We start from the raw sequence: 21,357 nt of genomic DNA on the forward strand, positions 1-21,357 counted from the left end.
CCTTTCCTCGCACTATACTCTTTAAATTAATCTTTCGTCTGATCATATATTCCATTCTTTATATTTGTATCCGTAAAGTGTTTCTTTTTTTTTTCCCTAAGGCTGCTCGTCCGATATACTTCAGAGGACCAAACATGAGACGAAAAGTACGTGTACAGTACAGAAGATACATTTACTGTTTACCTTCCGAAACGTAGAAAATAAATACTAAATCGATCAATAAATAATATAATCGCGGTATATCGTTTTCTATCTCTCCTAAGTATGCTAATACGCTATAAAAAAAATCATAGTACCGTACATTTAATTTACACATATGTGAGTTTATTACACGGTGGACATTTGACTATTTTGCAGGAACATTCGATGATAATCAGATTCGATATTACGTGTCTCAGATTTACGAGAAGTACAAAACGAAATTTATCTATTTGCTCTTCAAGAATCCATGATATCGTAAAACGAGAAAACTTTGGTCCAAATTCTTGATAATGTTCAGCATATCAAGATCGGAAAACGTTTTTAAAACGACTTAAAAATGTTTTTAAGACGTTTTATGTTTTGATTTTGAACATGCATGCTAACCAGATATTTTTTTATAATTTGAGCCAAAATTATTCCGACTAGGACAAAATTACCCCATTTTACAATATAAAGAAATTGATTAAATGCTATTAAAAAATGAGATTTATCTATATTTTATGAACAAGAGCGATTAGCGATTTGTAGATTCAAGGAAATCCAAAGAATCTATTTAACTCTTAAAGAATTCTGTCATGAAATCACTGATTGTGATTAAATAAGATGATACTTTCTTCGCCAATCGGTGATCGATTTCGATCGTGGACGCTATCACATTGAAGGGAAAACAAAGCAACAATGACAGTTAGTATGGAAGCGGCATTCGTTATAATCACCGCTATTTCACCGCTATTTGAAATACTCCTCTCTGCCCACCACGTAAGTTGCAAACAAAGTGTCGTTTCGAAATGCATAGGACTGATTAAAACGCGTAACACGCGATCGACACGTCGCGAATATCTAACGCATCGTAATGCAGTTGAACTTTAACCCTTGGATGCGTGGTCTCCTAATGGGATAAATTTTAAATCGAATACCGATGAAAGACAACACAGGATATCTCACAGAAATAATCTAGAAGAAAGAAAAGGTCTCAAAAGCCCTTGTTTTTCATGCATCCAAGAGTTAATGATAAAATTATATCATTAAATTTTATCAGTTTTGCATAATCTGCCTTTTTGTTCGTAAACAATTATCCCGTGTAATCGGAACTCTATTGATACCTTTTCCTTCGTCATTTTTTATAAAATAATACAAAATAAAATAGGAAAGAAGACGCAAGAAGTCTGCGTGTGTAACATCAGTCTCGGAACCGATGCAAGTCTCCTTACGAAATGATACACAAAGGGACGAGGAGTACCGCCGTCCACGAAAGAACTTTCTGTAAATAACGTTCTTGGCAGGGCCTCCGAGAGCTGACATAATATAGCCTCGATGACGAATCGTATTAAAAATTTGAGAACACTCGCACCCAATGGTCGGAAGCCAACGATATTTTACCTCGTTAAACGCTACCCCACCCCTTGAATGCTCTAGATGAAATAATTATCAATCCCTCTTGTAAAAGAAAGAGAGATTCATTCACACCTTGGTCCACGGTCACACGGCATACGATTCACGCACGCGAATTGCACTATTAAATCTAGTAATATAACAGGTATAAGTATGACATGTCTAAAAATCCTGTCGGTTGTGACGCAAATCGAATTTGTACTTTTTCCCTCACGTAGTAGATTAGATAGACAAGAATCCGACGTTTAGCACAAAACGATATCGACATCCTACAAAGCCCTACCAACATCATCATCATCATCATTCAACCGGTAAATGACTTCGCGAGCTCGCGTCACCTACATATCATTAATGCGCGTTACTTTAAGCAGAAACAATGCCCTAGAAAGGTCCCCCGGGACCGCAAGAGCCTAGCGTTCAGCCCTCCCCGATCGGACAACAGCCACGTTGTCTTGTGTGTATTAACTGTTAACGACTTAATATTCTTGTTCTTAGCTCAAACAAACTGAGCTAGTTTTACCTTCCCGACATTCAATACCGATTAATTAATACATATTTATTGTATTTGTTATTCCGTTAATTGTTCATTTATCAATTCGCGTGGAAATTGAATGTCACAAGATCGTTCGATATCACAGTCGTTTCTCAATTATTTTAGTGTTATGTATTTATATATATAACGCGCGTATCATACTGATAAATACAGCTAGAAAATAATATGAGTGCGCCCCGTGTGTCTCCCTTAAGAGGCTTATGCTGCTTTCTATCTTTTCCCCCCCTCCCCTTTTTTTTCTTAATGAAGATAGAGCCCGCTATATCAATGCAAAAGCATCGCTCCCTTTGCTCTTTGTTTTAATACCCCTCTGTAACTGCAACCGTATTTTTAACCCATCTCAATATAATTTATCTTCCATATGAGCACTCACACATTCGCATTCGGTACTGCAGACTAAGATTTTTGTATAAAGCGCCAAACCAATTTCGCAGGGCAACGTCTCCGTTACATTTAGAAATGCTATTCGAGAAGCACGCTTCTACGTGGGATCAACGCAGTTCTGTCTGTAGAACCACTCAAGCTCAGGTACATAAAACATTTATATATATACCTGCTCTTTTCACTAAAAACATATCTAGCCGTGTTTTATACAGTGAAACCTCCATATTCATTACAGGTATTTCTGAAAATTTCTTCGTCTAAGACCACAAACATTTACAACGTGGAAGAGAGACAGTGCAAAGACCACGAAAAATTTTATCGACAAACTAAAAAATTATTACTTCGAACAAAAGTTTTACATTATTATGACGAAATATAAAACTTTATATTGACGTTATATAATCACCGTACATATCGAGGTCTCACTGTAATGGCTAAAGTTATGCGAGAATAACTTATGAAAATAACTGCCGGCTGTAAATCGCATAAGCGCCGTCTTGAAATTTTCTAAATTATCGATGTATATGTCAGGCTATAACAAAAATGTGAGATTTCTAAAGGTATCCTAAGACGTAGCCTGTGTTGCCATTTTATCTTTCTCAATAGCAAAACCGTCGATCCCCGAAAAATTCACGTTGCTTATTCAGATAAACATATTGCCGGCGCAATATCGTCTCTCTTTGGGGACGGCAAAACAACAAAGTACCATTCGTCGCTGAACTACAGCAAATTAAGGAAAAAAATAATAAAGAATCATTATATATACATACACACATATATATATGTATATATATATATACACACATATATACATATATACATATATATAATCTATAGCGACGGTAATTTGGCGTATCCTAGGCGATAAACGTGCATATATAATTAAAGAATTATGCCATCCATTTGAACGAAACTGCACGACTTTTACTGGCCATTATGGTAGCAAAAGCAATAAAATACTTGTGCATTAAAATGTTTTACAACAGTCAAACGTTTAAACGCTATAATTACCGAAGATACGCCTACCGCACTCCCTATGAAAGAAAAAAAAAAAGAATATGTAAATAATAAAGTTACGATGAGCCCCATAGTCTCGACAGGAGTTCTAAAAAATTTTACTAAGTTTTTTCAGCTACTATGTGTTACATCGTTATTCCCTTCAAACAGGGATTAACGATTTACTGATTTGATTCATTAATGATTATACTACTTGTGTTTCTCAGCACGCACGGCAACGAAATGTTGAATGGACCTCTAACTAATAAGTGTTGAACAAATCCTATTTACGATACTCGCACTTTTTATGGTGAGATCATTCATATTTGAAATATTCTCCGGCGATCCACCGGCGCGAATATTAAATTGCACGCAGGATTTGTCAATTTATCGCTCACGAACAAATGTAATATAGTGGAATTTAAACATAAGTATTCTTTCTTTTTTGTTTCTCATCCAAAAACTTGGAGTGCACAGGCAGTCAGCGAAAACGTGAATACGTGAAACTGTCTGTACTCTGCGCATGTGTACATGTATACGCGCGCAAAACACATTTATGTAGTGTCAGACATGATGTCGTGTCTTGCTTACATATAATTGAATTTGCGTGTAGAGTAATAATAATAATGATGATAGAAGTAGAAATAGAGATGGAAATAATTGTCTACTTGTCCCATGCTCCCCACCAGTCAGGACCGCCGCTGTTGCCGTTATTAGTGGAATTATTGTACGATGAATTATTATAGTTCCCTCCGTAACTTGAATAACCGCCTGTAATGAGATAAATAAACAACATATATAAATAAAATGTTAAATTTAATATACAGATTGTAATATAATGTAATATTGTAATATATATTATATACATACATAATATGTATTATATAATAAATTAATATTTTACAATATGCCATATTAAATAAATTTAATGTTAAATGTAATATAATAAAAAATATATATATATGCATATTAAAAATTATTAATTATACTGTTATTAAATTAATGTTTAAATTAGTAATCTATTAATATTAGTAATATATCTTATTAGTTGCAATTATTTTTATTTACCTCCATAACCACCAGGTCTAGAGGGTCCATTACTACGACCAGACCCAGAACTGGGTTGTTGACGATAATCTCTTGCACCAAAGCCGCCACCACTGAAGCGTCCCTTGGTGCCACCGCCGCCGCCGCCGCCGCCGCCATCCACCTCCGGAATATCTCGCTTCGGTATACATATCATCCAACCAGGGTGGAAGTTCCTGATTGGCTTCGATAAGCAGTGATACCAAGTCGCGTACCAAATTATGATTCTTATGATTGAAGAATGATGTGGCTAGACCTGAATTATAAAACAAGATGCAGTGTGATGTGTCTTGTTCTTTTTGGATTGCTAGCAGTGCAACAACTCCAAAATAAAACAAACCTAAATTGCCCATACGACCGGTACGACCGATACGATGAACATATTCTTCAACGTCACCGGGCAAATCAAAATTAATGACATGCTTAACGTGGGGTATATCGAGACCACGTGCTGCCACTGCGGTAGCGACCAGAATCGGTGCTTTGCCCGCACGGAACCGACGCAATGCTTCCTCTCGCTCGCGTTGAGTCCTATCACCGTGAATGCTAGTAACCGGGTATCCCATTGAGGCCAAGTATTCTTCGAGCATGTCGGCACCTTTTTTGGTCTCCACGAACACTAGGGTGAGTGACTCAGCAGCTGCGCAATACAAGTGTAACACATTAATAATATTAATTAAAACCGACAATTTGATGTTAATTTGAATCTCGGCTACAACTTACTAGGATCTGAAAAGTTGCTAGCTTGTAGTAAATCAAGTAGGTATGAACGTTTGTCATGTTCCTCTACCCATACTATCTTCTGTGTAATATTCTCGGAAGTCGATCCCACGCGACCAACTGCCAAGAAAATGTAGTTGCTGAGGAAATCTCTGGCTAAAATTTGAATCTCTTTTGGGAAAGTAGCAGAGAACATGAGAGTCTGTCTCTCTCCAGTCGGTGGCATGTTATCCTCTTGAACGATACGTCTTATTTGCGGTTCAAAACCCATATCCAACATGCGATCTGCTTCATCGAGTACTAAGAATCTAGAAGTATAAATAAATAATAACTGTGCTATTCTTAAATCGACCGTTGCGTGATGTGAACGTACCGGCAATTATGCAAGCCAATTTTACCACGTCCCAGCATGTCCACCAGACGCCCAGGCGTCGCCACAAGTAGGTGACAACCGCGATCCAACTCGCGCATTTGATCTACTATATTGGAACCACCGTATACGACTGCGGGACGCATACGCGATCGGTATGCAAACTTCCGTGCTTCGTCGTATATCTGTGTAGCAAGCTCTCTCGTGGGAGCCAACACTAAACCTAACGGATACTGTTTACGCCTGCCGGAGGAGTTTGCTTGCGGTGGTGGTGGTCGCGGCCCGCTCTCATAAATCTGATTCAGTATTGGCACTAAGAAGGCCGCTGTTTTACCGGACCCGGTTTGAGCGCAGGCCATCACGTCACGGCGTTCGATGATGATCGGTATCGCATACTTCTGTACCGGTGTAGGCTTATCGTATCCTGCCAAGGCGATGCTATTCTTTATTATCTCTGTCAGCTTAACCTCGTCAAACTGAAAAATTAGAAAACGAACGAATTAGAGAGTAGGGAAGAAACACGAGTGCTCCATAAAGTCCCATGTATATATCGTACTCACAGATGTGATGTGTGGTGGTATGTTCTCACCGGTAGCCTCAACTGGGATATCCTCATATTTGCTAAAATTGATCCCAGTATTGCCAGAGCCAAACAGCTCCAGCTCCAATCGCTCATCCCTGGCAGTGGGGATCGTCCAGTCGACCTCGCCTCTACCGCCTCTTCCGCCTCTGTCGTCGCCCCATCTTCCGCCGCCCATTCTGTCATTTCTGTTATCTTGCCAGCGATCATTTCTAATAGGCTCCTGCCAGCGATCATTGCCGCTAATTGGTCGATCGCGTTCGGAGTTGGAGTATCTATAATCTCTTCCATTTTCCTGACTGCGCCTACTGCGCCCACCGAAGCTCCCGAAGTTCGCAAAATCAACGTCGCGAGGACTCCGCGATTCTCGATAACCGCCCCTACCCCTATCTCGATCACGGTCTCTTTCTCGGTCACGATCGCGATCTCCTCCTCTATCTCTATCTCCAAACGGTCTAGAGTTGGAAGAGTAATTTAAATCCGAGGGTGGGTTACCTGTTGAAAAAAAAATTAAACATTTATACACTCTTTATATTTCTCCTGCTTTGTAAAACAATGGCTGCTGTCAGCAAAAAGAATAGATTTACATAACTATTGTATTCTTTAATATAATTGCTTCTTGCTACTAGTTTCTCATTGAATCTAAATATACATACATCATTAATTAAATATATATATTAAGAAGAGCTACAAAGTGAAAACACAAAAATGTAAGTGCTAAGCAAATATATTAGTAAGCGCTAAAACAAATTAAAACAAAAATAAATAGAAATGAATATAAAACAAACGGCGTTTCGACTCCGATCGGGTCATTATCAATGTTAGACACGTAAAAACTTTCAATAAATTAATAGTATAAATATTTTATATAGCAACGGTAACTAAAAATTACAAACTACAAAAATAAAAACTTTTTTAATTGAACTAACTTCAGTTGGAGGTACAAGAAGGTAGTAAAATAATATACTATGGTTATCGCAACGATATTAAGGCTAATTCTACAATGTGCTTTTTGTTTCCTGTTTCTTGCTGTTCGTCTCTTGCCTTCTTGATCAAAAAGGCAAGAGACAAGCAGAGACAAACAGCAAGAAACAGGAAACAAAAAGCACATTGTAGAATTAGCCTAAAAATATAGCTGTTGTGTCCAATAGAGATCATCTTTGTAATTGTGCGCAAAATGGTACAGAGAAAAGTCGCTATAGACATATCGCAATACGTTAGTTAATATATTAAGTTCATGTTGATAACAAATAGCTAATAAAATAGTCTTCAAAATATTTTCAACGCTAAGTATTAATAACATCAATCAGAATGTGAAAAAATATAATATCGGTTGTATAAAAACTTGAGATTCAAAAAAGTAATCAGTCTTAAAATTAGTTCCAATGTTAAATAAAATGATATCAGTCAGAATACAAAAATATTAGTAGAACAAAAGGTTTAAAACTCGAAGTACAGTGTATCGATACACTTGTACAGCAATAAGATAAATAAGCATATTGCGATGGAACTTCCTTGACATTCAAAACGGTAATCTTTTAGTACCTTCTTGTACCTCCAGCTGAAGTTAGTACAATTAAAAAAGTTTTTATATATTTTTGTAGTTTGTAATTTTTAGTTATAGGCCGTTGTTATTTCAAATATGTTTACACTATTAATTTATTGAAAGTTTTTACATGTCTAACATTGATAATGACCCGATCGGAGTCGAAACGCCGTTTGTTTTATATTCATTTCTATTTATTTTTGTTTCCATTTGTTTTAGCGCTTATTAATATATTTGCTTAGCACTTACATTTTTGTGTTTTCACTTGGTTTGTAGCCCTTATATATTTAATTAATTTATTATCTGAACCATTCACATGCATTATACATAAACCAGTCGTATTAGGTGCTTTCTATTTAGTGATACAAATTGACACAAACATCATTTTATCTTTCTTGACATTCAGAGAACAATAAAGATAAAATGACACTTTTATCAACTTGTGTTAACAAATAGAAAACACCATAAAGAATCACACAATAGTCACAAAGCCACTTTATCTAATGAAAATAGTTTATAAAACTAAGTTTACAAATATTCTATAAAACTGAGATTAAAACAGTCTGCTGGCCAGGATATGCTTGTCAGTCTCGACATGTCAATCTATTGTATTATGAACCATTCAATACTCTGTCATAGAACTATAGACAATGAGGAACGATGAATTTTTTAAGTAAAAACTTCTCCGTACTCCAGCTTAAAAATTAGCAACTTCAACAAACTCCTATACTCACTCGCAGCTTTATGACGAAGATGCGGTGGAACGTAGCGACCCCCACTTGGTTGGCGGGAGCCCTGCAAGTCCAGACCAGCTAGCTACGGGGGAACAGAAAGGCTCAGGTTAGACGTCTTGTATCGCAGACTGCAACCGCGTGGCATACGCGCGGATAAAAGTCGTTATCGTCCGATCCGACGATGAGTCATCTCGATCGGGTTCTGTGAAAATCTGACTTGTATGCAGGGGGAGGAGAGGGGGACCCTCCTCTGCCCCCGTTACCGCGAGCAATCCTCTCATGGGAACGAGCCGAAGGAAGCGCGAGGAGAAAGAGAGAGCAAGCGCGTCGGGACACGAGGCATGCCGTTCCCGGAATCGCTTGCCGCCATTATACGTAGCGTACGTCACGAGCGGATCGACGAGTGACGAAGACCCATGATGCTCTCTCTCTCTCTCTCTCTCTCTCTCTCTCTCTCTCTCTCTCTCTCTCTCTCTCTCTCTATCATCCTCTCTTCGATCGGATAAAGGAAATTCCCTTCGGAATTTGGAACGTTCACATCGGGAAAACCCGCAAATCATGTTAGAATACAGAATTGTGCGAAAGAGTGCAAAAATAAAAAAAGGAGTGAGAGGGAAAGAAAATGGGGGACGCTTCCCCGAGAACAATGCCTCCTGCGGTCCTTTCTCTCGTCCCTTTTTTTTCTTACCTGCTGCTCTAGACCTGATCCATTCTGGTTGGCTGCATTACTCATATTACTCCGCCTCGGTGCGTAGTTTTCGCAGCTCTGTCGCTTGAAGCCCTTTTAGCTTTAGCTCGTCTCTTCTCTCTTTCTCGCGCTCTCTCTCTCACACACACACTCGAATCGAAAAAATTCCCAACGCGTCCCAACGCGCTATCTCTGTCTCTCTCTTTCTCGTTTTCTCGCCCTCGGTCTCTTTGTCGTCTCGTGGACTATATAACGCCTCGCCAGGCGATAGATTCGCTATCCTCGCGATTCGGCCCGATTCTTTATCAGTTTATCGAAAAAACGGCGCGAGTCGGTTAAGTCTCTCGTTCAACACGATACGAAGGAATCCCAGAGGCAACTGGCGTGATTGCTAGGAAAGCGCGAGAGGCCCCTGGCCGCACTCGACGTTGACGCAACGAAAATGGCCGAGAGACCGTACTGCCAAAATGGTGACGGCACGATTTCCGCCGGATGTCAGGGGCGATGGAACGCGGCGTGTTCGGGAAGAGAACCCCTCTCACCGCTAAAAATAAAAAAAGAAAAGGAACGTCACGCAAAAATTCGAAAATCTATGCTAGGAATATCATTATTATACGACGCAGACGATGTAAATCGATTGAAAGCACGGTTGGTAATTCAATATTCATGTTATCGAACATTCTCAATTTGAAATTCGCAAATAGATAATTTGTTTTTAATGTTGAGCAGAGATTAGAATTTTTTTGATGCAGATAAGAATGCTACTAATATCAATATAAGTTACGAGCCTGTCTCAATAGATATATGTATATATTAATCTCTTCAAAATTAAATTATTTGTCACCGTCATTATTAACTCAGTAAACTCAGTTTACTGTACTATACGTAATGTAAACATTGACTTTATTAAAATTAATACTTTGATTACGACATACACACATATATGTATTAAATTTCAAAGATTAAGCAGAACTAAAGATTCCTACTTCTTTCTCTCACTGTTATAAAATGGACTTCAGTTTAAATATTAAATTATAATAAAAACAATTCTTATAACGATTATAATAAAAAATTTCAACAAAAAGATTTGTAGCTCTTAAAGATACAAACAAGTCTCATCTTTCAGTTAAATTCTAAACAAGATTATGCCATCCAATAAAATGTAGCTGCAGGAAAACACAGTTTTGTCTTTCCCTTCGTTCAGCTATCCAAAATACTTTATTAGAATTCGCAGAATTTGTTTAAGTATATAGCAAATGCAAGTTTATATATTTTCCTTTATTATACAACGTATTCTCAAATATCAGCGTTTAATCTAATCGTCCTTCTTCGTGTCGGTCTTGCCTCCTCTAATTCTACCAGTACGACGAGCAGCAATGAGACCAATCTTACGACCAGCACTGGTGCCACGCTTGACGGTGGACGCTTTACCGATGTGTTGATGATTACCACCACCGTGAGGATGCTCCACGGGATTCATGGCAACACCACGAACCTGCAAAAATTAGAAGTATTTTAAACACGGCAAAAAAAAACATACCATAAGCTCGACATAAAAGAGCTTTGCCCTAACTCAGTTAAAAAAAAAAAATTCCACATGAATTTCTTCAGGTTTCAAATGTCTTAATTACCATCATTGAAAAAATTTAATTCTGTATAATTATATAGCAACAACGTGAAACTCAAAGGATATACCTTAGGCCAGCAATTCCTCTTCGCCTTGTACTTGTGGTAAGCTCTACCAGCTTTGAGTATAGGCTTATCTATACGTCCGCCACCAGCGACGATTCCAACCATTGCTCTGTTGTTGGAAGGAATGACTTTCTTTGCACCAGAAGGTAACTTAACTCTCGTTTTCTTGGTGTCAGGATTGTGTGTTATGACTGTGGCGTAATTGCCAGAAGCTCTAGCTAATCGGCCCCTGTCACCAGTCTTCTCCTCCAAGTTACAGACAATCGTACCTTCTGGCATCATGCCGACTGGCATCACATTTCCAATCTGGAGATTGGCTGAAAAAATTGAAAGCATTATATATTTTTATTTAAAAAAATTAATACGTAATAAATCAAATACTTATAAATGACAGTAGTTACTTTAGGGCCGCGGTCCGATACACGCTCACAACGCTTAAAAATCATTTCATCCTTGTTGTTTGTCAAATGTTAAACGAAGACAAACAATGCTCATGAGCGTTGTCAGCGTGATTCGGACCACGGCCTAGATCAGGCCTGTCCAATTTGAATTCCGGAGCCAAAATGCAAAGCCACCGATGCAAAAAAATTCAATGTAAGATTTCGGGAACTGTAAAGTGTTGATACGCATTTAAATGACGCTTATCAACAGTTTACAGTTCCTAAAATCTTACATTGAAATTTTTTACATTGATGACTTTGCGTTTTGGTTCCAGAGCTCAAATTGGACAGGCCTGCTTTAGGTAAAGCATCAATTTTATCCTGTTCAATATTATTCATTTAGAAATTATTGTTACATACCTTTTTTTCCACAATACAAAAATTGGCCAGTGTACATTCCCTCAGGTGCGATAAATAATTCTTTACGTGTTTTGAATTTGTAAGGATCACGGAAATGCACCACAGCTAATGGCGCTCCACGACCAGGATCATGAATAATGTCCTAAACATAAAAAAGGAACATGTCTCTTAAATAATCTGTTAAACTGATTAAAAATACCTTTGTAACACAAAAAATCTTCAGAAAGAGCCTCTAATTTAACGTCATCTAATCAATCAGACATAGGTATGTTGGATATCATCATGAATATAAGATCTAAACCAAAGAATTCAGACGAACTTGAATAAATCCAGCTGAACTCTACAATTGTGCCAATTGGAATAGTGTCCCGAATAGAATAGAAAGTAGTTGCAAACCTTCACGACACCCTTGATGAATCCATGCCTTTCGGAGAAGTCTAAAGATCGCAGCTTTGGTGCTCCCTTTCTCCTCTTGGTATGGGATCGGAAGACGGATCCCGCACCTTTACGCTGCGCACGAATTACTCTACCCATGGCTCAAACCTGAAAAGAAACCACGTTACCTATTATGCATCTAGCCACGGTGACACTCGCAACATCACGCTCGTCACGTTGTGAATTTCGTTGGCGCATCTTAACCTCGCGAAACTGTTGAGATACGAATGTTCTCATTTTACGATTCGCGAAAATATCAAGTTCATTTTGCGCACGTAAAACAGAGAACAAGTAATTGAGAGTTCCTTTCAACAGATGCATCTCGAACGTGGTAGATCGACCCGGATAATCCGCGCCAACGAAGTCCTGTACAAGTACCGAAGGAGCCGACATCAAAGAGAGGAAAGACGGAAGTTGACGGAAGTTCACCGTAACACTAATTGGAGGTTATTACAGTGCTTCGCTTGATCACGTAGTCAGCCCGCCAAAATGGCGTTCGATTCAAACTTATTGTCGTAGCATATCTGATTAATTATATATGGTGTTTTTTACTGTTATAGTTCTTATTGTCAGATTATATATTATATATATAATATTCTATTAAAAGTAATATATTGTAAAATTTTATTGTTTTTATACATATATGTCTTATTGTAATCTTTAACAAAAATTTTATTGAAAAAAATATTTGCAATTTTATCGTCATAATTATGCTAAAACCCTCTTTCTAATAAAAATTAAATTATTGTATCGTTTATAATTTATTATAATTATTTATAAAATAATTTTTTAATAATAAAAAGATTCCATACAATAAAGAATGTCGACGTGCATCCCCACCAACTGGTTCACACCAATGCTCGACGAGAGACGCGAATGATAATTCTTTTATTCCAACGCACGTATTCGAAATGGATGGGCGCATTGTTTCGTTCATTATCCTTTTATTTTGCTTATTAACAAATGCCAGAGATGCGAATGTGATTAGACGAAAGAGAATTGTCGGCGGTGCACCGGCCGCGCAGCCTCCCGAGGATGATCCAGTAGTTTTTGTGAATAAAAACGATCGATACGCACGTATTACCGGCATCCGCGATCCTGATAAGGGATTTTATGTTTTTCGTGGAATCAGATTTGGACAGCCACCAACCGGTCGAGCTAGATTCCAGGTACATCTACATCAAGTATAATAATAACAATAATAATCAATACATTATAAATATATCACTATGATATATTAAAAATCTTTGTGCATATTTTTTTGCAACTCTTATCTGTATGTATTATATATATGTATAATAAAATATTAATGACACAATTGATTTAAATTTTAAACGATTCGATCGATATTTTACTGGATCTGTAAGAAATTGGATTGAAGATTTAATAACACGATTTATTGGATTAATTTTTTTTTAATATGTAACACTGGCGAATGCATGCGTTAACTACGTTAAGAACTTAATTAAACCGTTGTGAACTGTGGCATTAAAAAATCATCATAATATATGCGATAATTAAATTCATTGACCTATGGAGTAAACGTGTACGTCGCTTTAACGTGCGATCTCGAATAATAATAGCTGTCTTCCACGTAGGCACAAAAGACCGTGTTCTTTTTTGTAATATTTTTTACGCTATTATTAATCGATAACGCGATCGAGCAGAACGGAATATTATTTTATCTCTCAGTATATCCTGTCATAAAGGCTCAATTAGTGAACTTGATATATTCGTCGACGTTATCAATTTTGCCCAAAAAATAAAAGGAAGCGTTGAAAAAAGCTTATTGCAGAAAACGATATTATTTAACAAATATTAATTAATTTAAATATTAATTATTTTAATTCTTCATACAATTTGGCATATTAATCAAATATATATAATTAATTATTCGTTGTAATATCAATTAAACGTAACTATTTTTTAGAGATACATATTTCTTTTATATACTCATATACAGAAATACAAATTAATTATTTAATTAACGTTAAATAATTTTATAACAATCGCTATTAATATACTAACCATATTTAACTTTTCTGATGCTTTAAAGTTTAAAGTTTCATGAAAAAAATAATGAAACTATCATTATTAAATTAATATCTTCATTCAATTTTTTTAGCGAGCTTCGCCTGTGTATCTCGAAGGAGAATACAACGCCACTACGTGGGGACCTCCTTGTCCTCAGCCCAGCCACAATGAAACCGATAAAATTATCGGAAGCGAAGATTGCCTCTTTCTCAATATCTTTACCCCGTCGCTTCCAGATATCAGCGGCGGTTATCCTGTGCTGATATGGATTCACGGGGGTGGTTTTAGAAGAGGTGCGGCGTGTCAATACGAAATGAGACACTTGATTAAAAAGGAATTGATTGTCGTATCTATCCAGTATAGATTGGGAACATTAGGTAATTAAAACACGCTGAAGAAAAGATATAACTCAGGCAACATACATATCCAAAAAACATCATAAATACATTATAAAGATATATATTTTAAGACATAAATGTCTACAAGATATTTAAGACATAAAGATATCTTCTAAACTACGTATTGTCTAGAAAACTTCTTAGGAATGTTAATTTTGTATGCCAAGAAAGAAAAATGGCACTAAATATCTCTGTTTCAGGATTTTTAAGCACAGGTACACAGGAAATGCCAGGAAACAACGGTATGTTCGACATGGTACTAGCCGTCGATTGGGTGAAAAATTACATACATTTCTTCGGTGGTGATCCAAATAAAGTCACAGCTTCCGGTCACGGTACCGGCGCCAGTTCCGCTATGATGCTATCCTTATCAAAATTCTGCGAAAGTAAGGATATGGCCTATCGCGCTGCAAGCAAATATCATCTTTACATTATATTTTTGTAGATTACTTCCATGGTTTAATCGCGATGTCCGGAACCATTTTATCTCACTTCGCTGTCGACAAGGATCCTTCCAAGACCGCCAGACACATAGCTGAGAAAAATGACTGTCCAACAAACGATACTCGCAGAATGGTGGACTGTCTGCGAGAATTGCCAGTCGAAAAATTGATCAGCACTGATTCCGAGTTGGAGAACATCCGTATAACTGTCCGAGGTTTCGTCTCCGGCTTAGCCAGTCTGCTTGGGCCTGGTCCTGTCATAGAAGGTTCCAACGATGGGAGGTAAAAAAATTTACCGAGACCAAATTATTAAAATGAGCCCCTTTTAAATTAAACTTACTATCAATCTTTAAGGTCGCTTCCGAATTTCATGACCGCATCACCGGAAGATTCTTTTAGGCGCGGCAATTTTCCGTCTATACCACTATTAACAGGAGTCATGAAAGATGAAACAGGAGGTGCAATTTTCGGTCAATACAAAAACGAAGTGCAAAATAAACTGAGCACGGTTCCGGATTATTTGACCAATGATTTCATACCGTATTTGCAAGGAACTATCCCAAACATACAAAACGGATCGCGGTTCGTCCCGCAAGCTTTCCGCGGCTACCTTAACATATTCCAAAGTGATGGCACACCAAATAACGTTGGAAAAGTTGCGGAAGCTTTGAGCGATTCACTCTACAATGCTCCTGCATTTTTGACCGTTGACTACTGGTCTAAAAGAGCAAATACGTTTTTATATACTTTTGATCACAAGGGAAAAAGAAGTTATGGCAAAGATTTTCTCACTGGATTGCCGATCGTCGATGCCAAGAGATCCTTAGATGGTACAATTTATCATAATTAATAAAATATATTACGTTACATTCTCCTTACATAATGTTGATATAATTAATAATCTCGTTTGTAGGTAATTTAAATCATGGCGACGATCTAGGATTCATCTTTAATAGAAACACAATTACTGGCGAAAAAGTGAGCGATGGCAGAGAGCTTGACGAAGCAGACGAACACGTAACTGACATTTTTACGGATATGATAGCAAATTTCGCGAGAAGTGGCACGATTAGTACACCTACTACAAATGTACGTTCTAATGACAGCAGTTGGGTGCCAGACATAATTCCAAGATTCTCAGATGACACAAATTCCTTTGTCAGCATCACGACTGCCCCGAAAATCATGAATAATTTTAGGTAACGTTGTGAAAGTTATGTTAAATATTACTCTCGAAGTGTATGATTATATTATTAAATTATTCACTATATATTAACTCTAGATATTGCGAAATGGGATTGTGGACGGCTGTATCAGAACGATTACAATCACCCACATGCAGTTTATACAAAGTACCTGAATTAATACAACAAGGTGCTAAAGAAACAATATCTATAATTAAAAAACCTATCGACACACTCAATACGTTTGTTCCCAAGTCTGACCTCAATACCGCAGACAAATCGACAGATCAGAATGATGAAAAATTGAAAGAAAATACAACGAAACAAAAAACGAATAACAGATTATTACCGAAGATACCTATACCGAAGGTACCTATACCGCAGATACCATTTGGCGGTTGAATTATTCATAACACATGTTTATGCATTTTTTTTATTGTAAAAGTATATGTGAAATAAAATCATCTAATCATTTGATTTTACCTCGTCGTGAAACAAACTTAAAGAGTTTAGTACTTCATCGTCCATCTCTTCCCATTCATTCATATTATCTTGAGATGCCTTTTTTTGTACTTTTTCCTTGATTTTGGGACTTTCTTCTACTTTTTTGTTTCTTTTATCAATATACAATTTCGAATCTTTAGATTGCTCATGTTGTTCTTTTGTAGTAATTTGCGTATTTAATTCATATTCCACTCTACTTTTAGTAGTAGCATTTGAAATTGTATCAATATGCAGCTGATTTTGTTTCTTGTTTTGTGTTTCGTCTTGTTCTTCTAATTCATTTTTAGTCTGAATTGGGTCATCAATTACATTCGGTCGACATGAATTATCTGCCTGAGATTTATTTATATCCGTGCTATTATTCCCTTCCGTTAATTCTGTAACATTTCCATCCTGTATTATTTCAATCGCAATTATTCTGGGTCGTTTATGTATAGATGGTATTGTATCTGCATCGTGAGAAACCTCTTCTTCAGCCCTTCTTTTATCTGACGTGCTAGTAGTAGCTTCTTCTATTTCATTGCTAGTAGTAGCTTCTTCTATTCCATTGTGAGTAGTAGCTTCTTCTATTCCATTGCTAGTAGTAGCATCTTTTATTTGAGTTTCAGGAACAAGTTCATCAGATTCCCTAGAAATTAATATACATATTTGTAATCTATTTAATATATAACTAAAGATCTTATAGTTTTTTACGTAGAATATAAACTTAAAATATAAACTTAAATAAGAGGTTTAAAACTTACTGTTGTCGAGGTAACTGTAATGTAGGTGCAGTAGGATGTATAATTTTTTCCAACTCGGCTAATGTAAGTTTTGCTTCTTGAGCAATACTTAAATCGATATCATAAGCGGCCATGTGTGATATTTCTAGATAATATTGTATAGGAAATGCTAATGCAACATGTGGATTCATTTGTAAAGCTTTTAATACTTTAAATAGTTCCAAGCGGCATACATTATGATCTTTATAAAAATTCTGTTCAGCAGCATTGAGATAAATATTGTACAATAAGGTTATCACGGTATTCCGCACGTTCTAAAACAAATATTCAGGAAAGTTGTAGAAATACATTATTACAACACTGCACACTTAATGAATTTACCTTGTAAAATGTTTGTTTCAGCAGAACGCTACCACTGTAAAATATGTTTTGCAAAACGATAAGAGCCTCTCTACATAAATCTGCATCTAGACATGCTTTTTTAGTAGAACTTTCTCCGTTATTTAATATCGCACTATTTTCATACTGACTCCGTTTAAAACGTTTTATCGCCCGTTTAGACAAATGTTTTGGTTGCACCTATAAGAATATACAGGATTAGCTTTATAAAAAAATTTTATACATAATTATTAAATTTATATTAATATAAAGCATCATTTAATTGATAATTATTTGAACTTACAGATAATAATATACACTCTCGTTCTGGTGTTACATCCTTCAATATACTCGTAACAAATTCATTTTCAATTATCTCTATTCCTGACAATGTCCTCATATTAATCAGCCACGAGCAAAGACATTTGTACGTGTGTATCTTGACATTCTTAAAAGGTTTACTATCACTAAGTGTCATTTGATTATCTGAAACGACACTTGTCCACTGCAATGTTTGTTGGAATAACTGTAATATGGTTGCTCCATACGATACTAGTTCCTGAGCAAATCTAAAACATACATTTACAAATTATTTGATCTATAATTGCTGAATCAAATATGTATATCTTATAAAAATATATAAACACATATATACCCATTTATAAATGCATCTAAAACTGTGAGTAAACTAATATGCAATTTTGGTAAAATAATGTATAGCATTTGTTCCTTGAATGAATTTTTATTCATTAAATTTAATGGAGTTATCGCCAATCCTCGACATAAAACTCCTAGAATATCATGAGGCAGAACAGAATTTCTTGCTTCGTATCCACTGCAATTTTAAATTAAATATATATTTCAAGATAGTGAATAATGGATGTTAATAATATTATTTAATATATACAAAATTAATAGATATCAGTACCGCAACATTGAGGAGAGATAAATGCATAGATTTGTGAATCTCTGTTTCTGCCCGTTATAGTACTGTACTGCATCTTTATTAGAAATCGGTGGTAATTCTAATTGATCCCAGATATTTACACTTTCCAGCTCCATTAAATCAGAGAATAATTCATCCATTATAGCATGCAAGTTATTACAAAGCAACACTTCATTATATGTTGTCGCAGTGTAAATGGATTTAGACGGTGGTGGTTTAAATGAACGCTCTGTTGCTTTGGACAGAAGAATATAGCATCTTGCACTAGCATTAACCAAATTTTCTTGCATAGAATCAATTTGTAATAATATCATTTTCCTTATCAGTTCCTGAAAATGTTAAAACAATTTCTCATTGTTAGAATGTTTTCTTATTAGCTTGTATAATCTCTTATGATTAATTAAAATTAACATAAAACATTGAGTTAATAAGATAAAATTGTTCATTCTGTTACCTGAAACCTTTCACAAATTTCAGGATAATGATAAAGGAGAACAGCCATCAAATAATAAATTGCTCCACATTTTGCATCTGGTTGTAATGCGCTAAGAACATTTATAAGTTGTTTGATGTGTTGCATAGAGATCTGCTTGTGCAAATCTGGAATCTCTTTGCAGTGCTCGACTAAAACTCCCAATACTTTACATGCTAGTATCAAATCTTGTGTGCTACTATGTACATTTTCTAGTACTTTAGTAGCATTGACTATCCAAAACAAACCATATTTTGCAAAAGTATCTTTGGAACATGTAGGCAAAATTCTATTTAAGATAGGTAGAAAATCACATCCTGCTTGATTTATACGAGAATTAACACTTTTTACAAAAGTATTTTGCACAGCGTTGACCTGAAATGTAAGCATAAGCGATGCGTTACGCAAAGCGTTTACAAAGAACATAAAGAATACTTTAATAACATAAGTCGATACAAATGTCGATCTACCTTTCTTTGCATTTCATGAGTAACAAAAACAGAATAATGTTTGTGCCAATTTACGTCATCAAATAAAAAGCACCCAAAAAGAATTTAGGCCTAATTGCACCAACATTACACTAAGACTTTAAGCAAGGCTTAAATCTCTCCCTTTCTCTTTAAAAAGAGGAAAAGTAAAAATTTTTAATCTCGCTTAAAGTGAAAGTAATGTTGGTGCAATCAAGCCTTATAAAAAGATAAATTTATTTCATACCTCGTGGCTATCAAACGGCACGTCGTTGTTATCAATTACTAAATCGTGCACCAACAATTCGAATTCCTTCGAATTCACATCAAAGGAATTCACTAATCTAGTTATCGATGCCATTATTATTTTTTATTATCACTGCTTCACTTAAAAAGCATAAAATTTGCGGTCCACGTGCTTCTTTTCTCGCGAGTTCTCCAAAGGTCACAAATAACCCTTCCTTTTGTGCTGGTAAAATTTGAGATACCTTCGATCTGTTCTTTTAGGCTGTAGAGAACATTATTTTTATATTGGATAATTTTATTAAAATCATTCTTTTATCTTTCTATTCTTGTTACGAATAACCGCAGAAATCTTGATTTTCGAGGTTATATGCACACACTTGAGTTTCTCGCGTAAGACAGAAATGAATGAAACCCATTTAGTGGCGCCTCTACGTGCAACTGCATCTTGAACTATGTTAGAGCAACAGATATTTTTGGTGGGTAACTTAAACAAGCACGTGATAAAGATTATTGTTAAGGCCGCAGAACATACTTTTGTATAACGCATAATGCATAGTGCATAAGCGAATCAACTAATCAGAATCTTTCCTTTCCTCCCATTCCATGGTAAAGAAGAATTTTGATTGGTTGATTCCTTTATGCATTATGTGTTGTGCAAGAGTGCGTGCTGTGGCCTTCAGAGCAGAAAGAAATCTGAGAGAAGACACAAGGGCCTTTTTCTTGTAATTGTAAAATGTCTCCGCGCACTACTGCCCTTTGAAGAAGTGAATGTCAACAATATAACGATTATCCATTTTTTTGCGTATTCCTGAAAAATGATTATATTAAATATTTTAATTTATTGGATTTAAATAAAAGATTTTAATGAAAAATTAATGTATGAAAATTAAAAAATTTAAGTTATGTTTTAGAATTTATTTTATAATTAAGAATATAGATAAATTTTTGTGGGAAAGAAGGAAGAGAGATTTTAAATAATTTTTTTTTAATAATTAATATTTATAATAATTAAATCGCTGAAATCTTTATTAATGGTTAACCCTTAATACACACGTCTGGATCATTCATGTCCTGCGTATTTCTTTTTTTTTTTGTAATACTAAGAGCATTAAAGGCCCTATTCTTGAGCACATATGAATAATTTTCGCATACGAAAATAGCAATTCCGTATACAATCGACCAATCGAGAAACTGCCATTTCTGTATGTTCCAAAATTATTCATATGTGCTCGAGAATAGAAAATTTAAGAATAGAAAAACGACCGGTATTTGACCAGGTGCTCCTAGTATTTAAAAAAAAAAAAAGAAATGAGCAGGACACGAATGACCCAGACGTGTGTATTAAGTTAAGGGTTAAAATCAAGCAAGCGACGAAATCACTTCATA

At 35.9% G+C, this 21,357-nt stretch overlaps 4 protein-coding genes across 4 annotated transcripts; 1 reads left to right on the top strand and 3 right to left on the bottom strand.

The window, feature by feature from the left end:
• Positions 1–696: 696 nt before the first annotated feature.
• On the bottom strand, positions 697–9,687 carry bel (ATP-dependent RNA helicase bel). Its single transcript, XM_018508005.1, is given in 9 exon segments — positions 697–4,297; positions 4,595–4,731; positions 4,733–4,868; positions 4,953–5,252; positions 5,336–5,640; positions 5,706–6,178; positions 6,263–6,777; positions 8,563–8,644; positions 9,251–9,687. Coding segments are annotated over 9 exon segments (2,100 nt in total). The 5' UTR covers positions 9,296–9,687; the 3' UTR covers positions 697–4,190.
• An 830-nt stretch (positions 9,688–10,517) lies between these two features.
• Positions 10,518–12,602, bottom strand: RpL8 (ribosomal protein L8). Its single transcript, XM_018507822.1, has 5 exons — positions 12,556–12,602; positions 12,139–12,285; positions 11,743–11,884; positions 10,946–11,259; positions 10,518–10,745 (listed from the first exon to the last, which is right to left on the bottom strand). Exons 2-5 carry the CDS (start codon positions 12,274–12,276, stop codon positions 10,566–10,568), a joined length of 774 nt encoding a protein of 257 aa, XP_018363324.1. The 5' UTR covers positions 12,277–12,285; positions 12,556–12,602; the 3' UTR covers positions 10,518–10,565.
• Positions 12,603–13,081: 479 nt separating this feature from the next.
• LOC108761462 (liver carboxylesterase 1) lies at positions 13,082–16,717 on the top strand. Its single transcript, XM_018508040.1, has 7 exons — positions 13,082–13,346; positions 14,303–14,588; positions 14,810–14,995; positions 15,055–15,334; positions 15,407–15,882; positions 15,966–16,251; positions 16,335–16,717. The coding sequence occupies exons 1-7, from the start codon at positions 13,089–13,091 to the stop codon at positions 16,636–16,638; spliced, it is 2,076 nt and encodes a 691-aa protein (XP_018363542.1). The 5' UTR covers positions 13,082–13,088; the 3' UTR covers positions 16,639–16,717.
• LOC108761461 (uncharacterized) lies at positions 16,702–20,402 on the bottom strand. The gene is made up of 8 exons (XM_018508039.1): positions 19,973–20,402; positions 19,241–19,633; positions 18,769–19,115; positions 18,496–18,675; positions 18,145–18,409; positions 17,844–18,041; positions 17,484–17,776; positions 16,702–17,368 (listed from the first exon to the last, which is right to left on the bottom strand). The coding sequence occupies exons 1-8, from the start codon at positions 20,084–20,086 to the stop codon at positions 16,702–16,704; spliced, it is 2,457 nt and encodes an 818-aa protein (XP_018363541.1). The 5' UTR covers positions 20,087–20,402.
• Between the last annotated feature and the right edge of the window lie 955 nt (positions 20,403–21,357).

The sequence above is a fragment of the Trachymyrmex cornetzi genome, unplaced genomic scaffold (genome assembly GCF_001594075.2).
Source record: "Trachymyrmex cornetzi isolate Tcor2-1 unplaced genomic scaffold, Tcor1.1 scaffold248, whole genome shotgun sequence".
Lineage (NCBI taxonomy): Eukaryota > Metazoa > Arthropoda > Insecta > Hymenoptera > Formicidae > Trachymyrmex > Trachymyrmex cornetzi.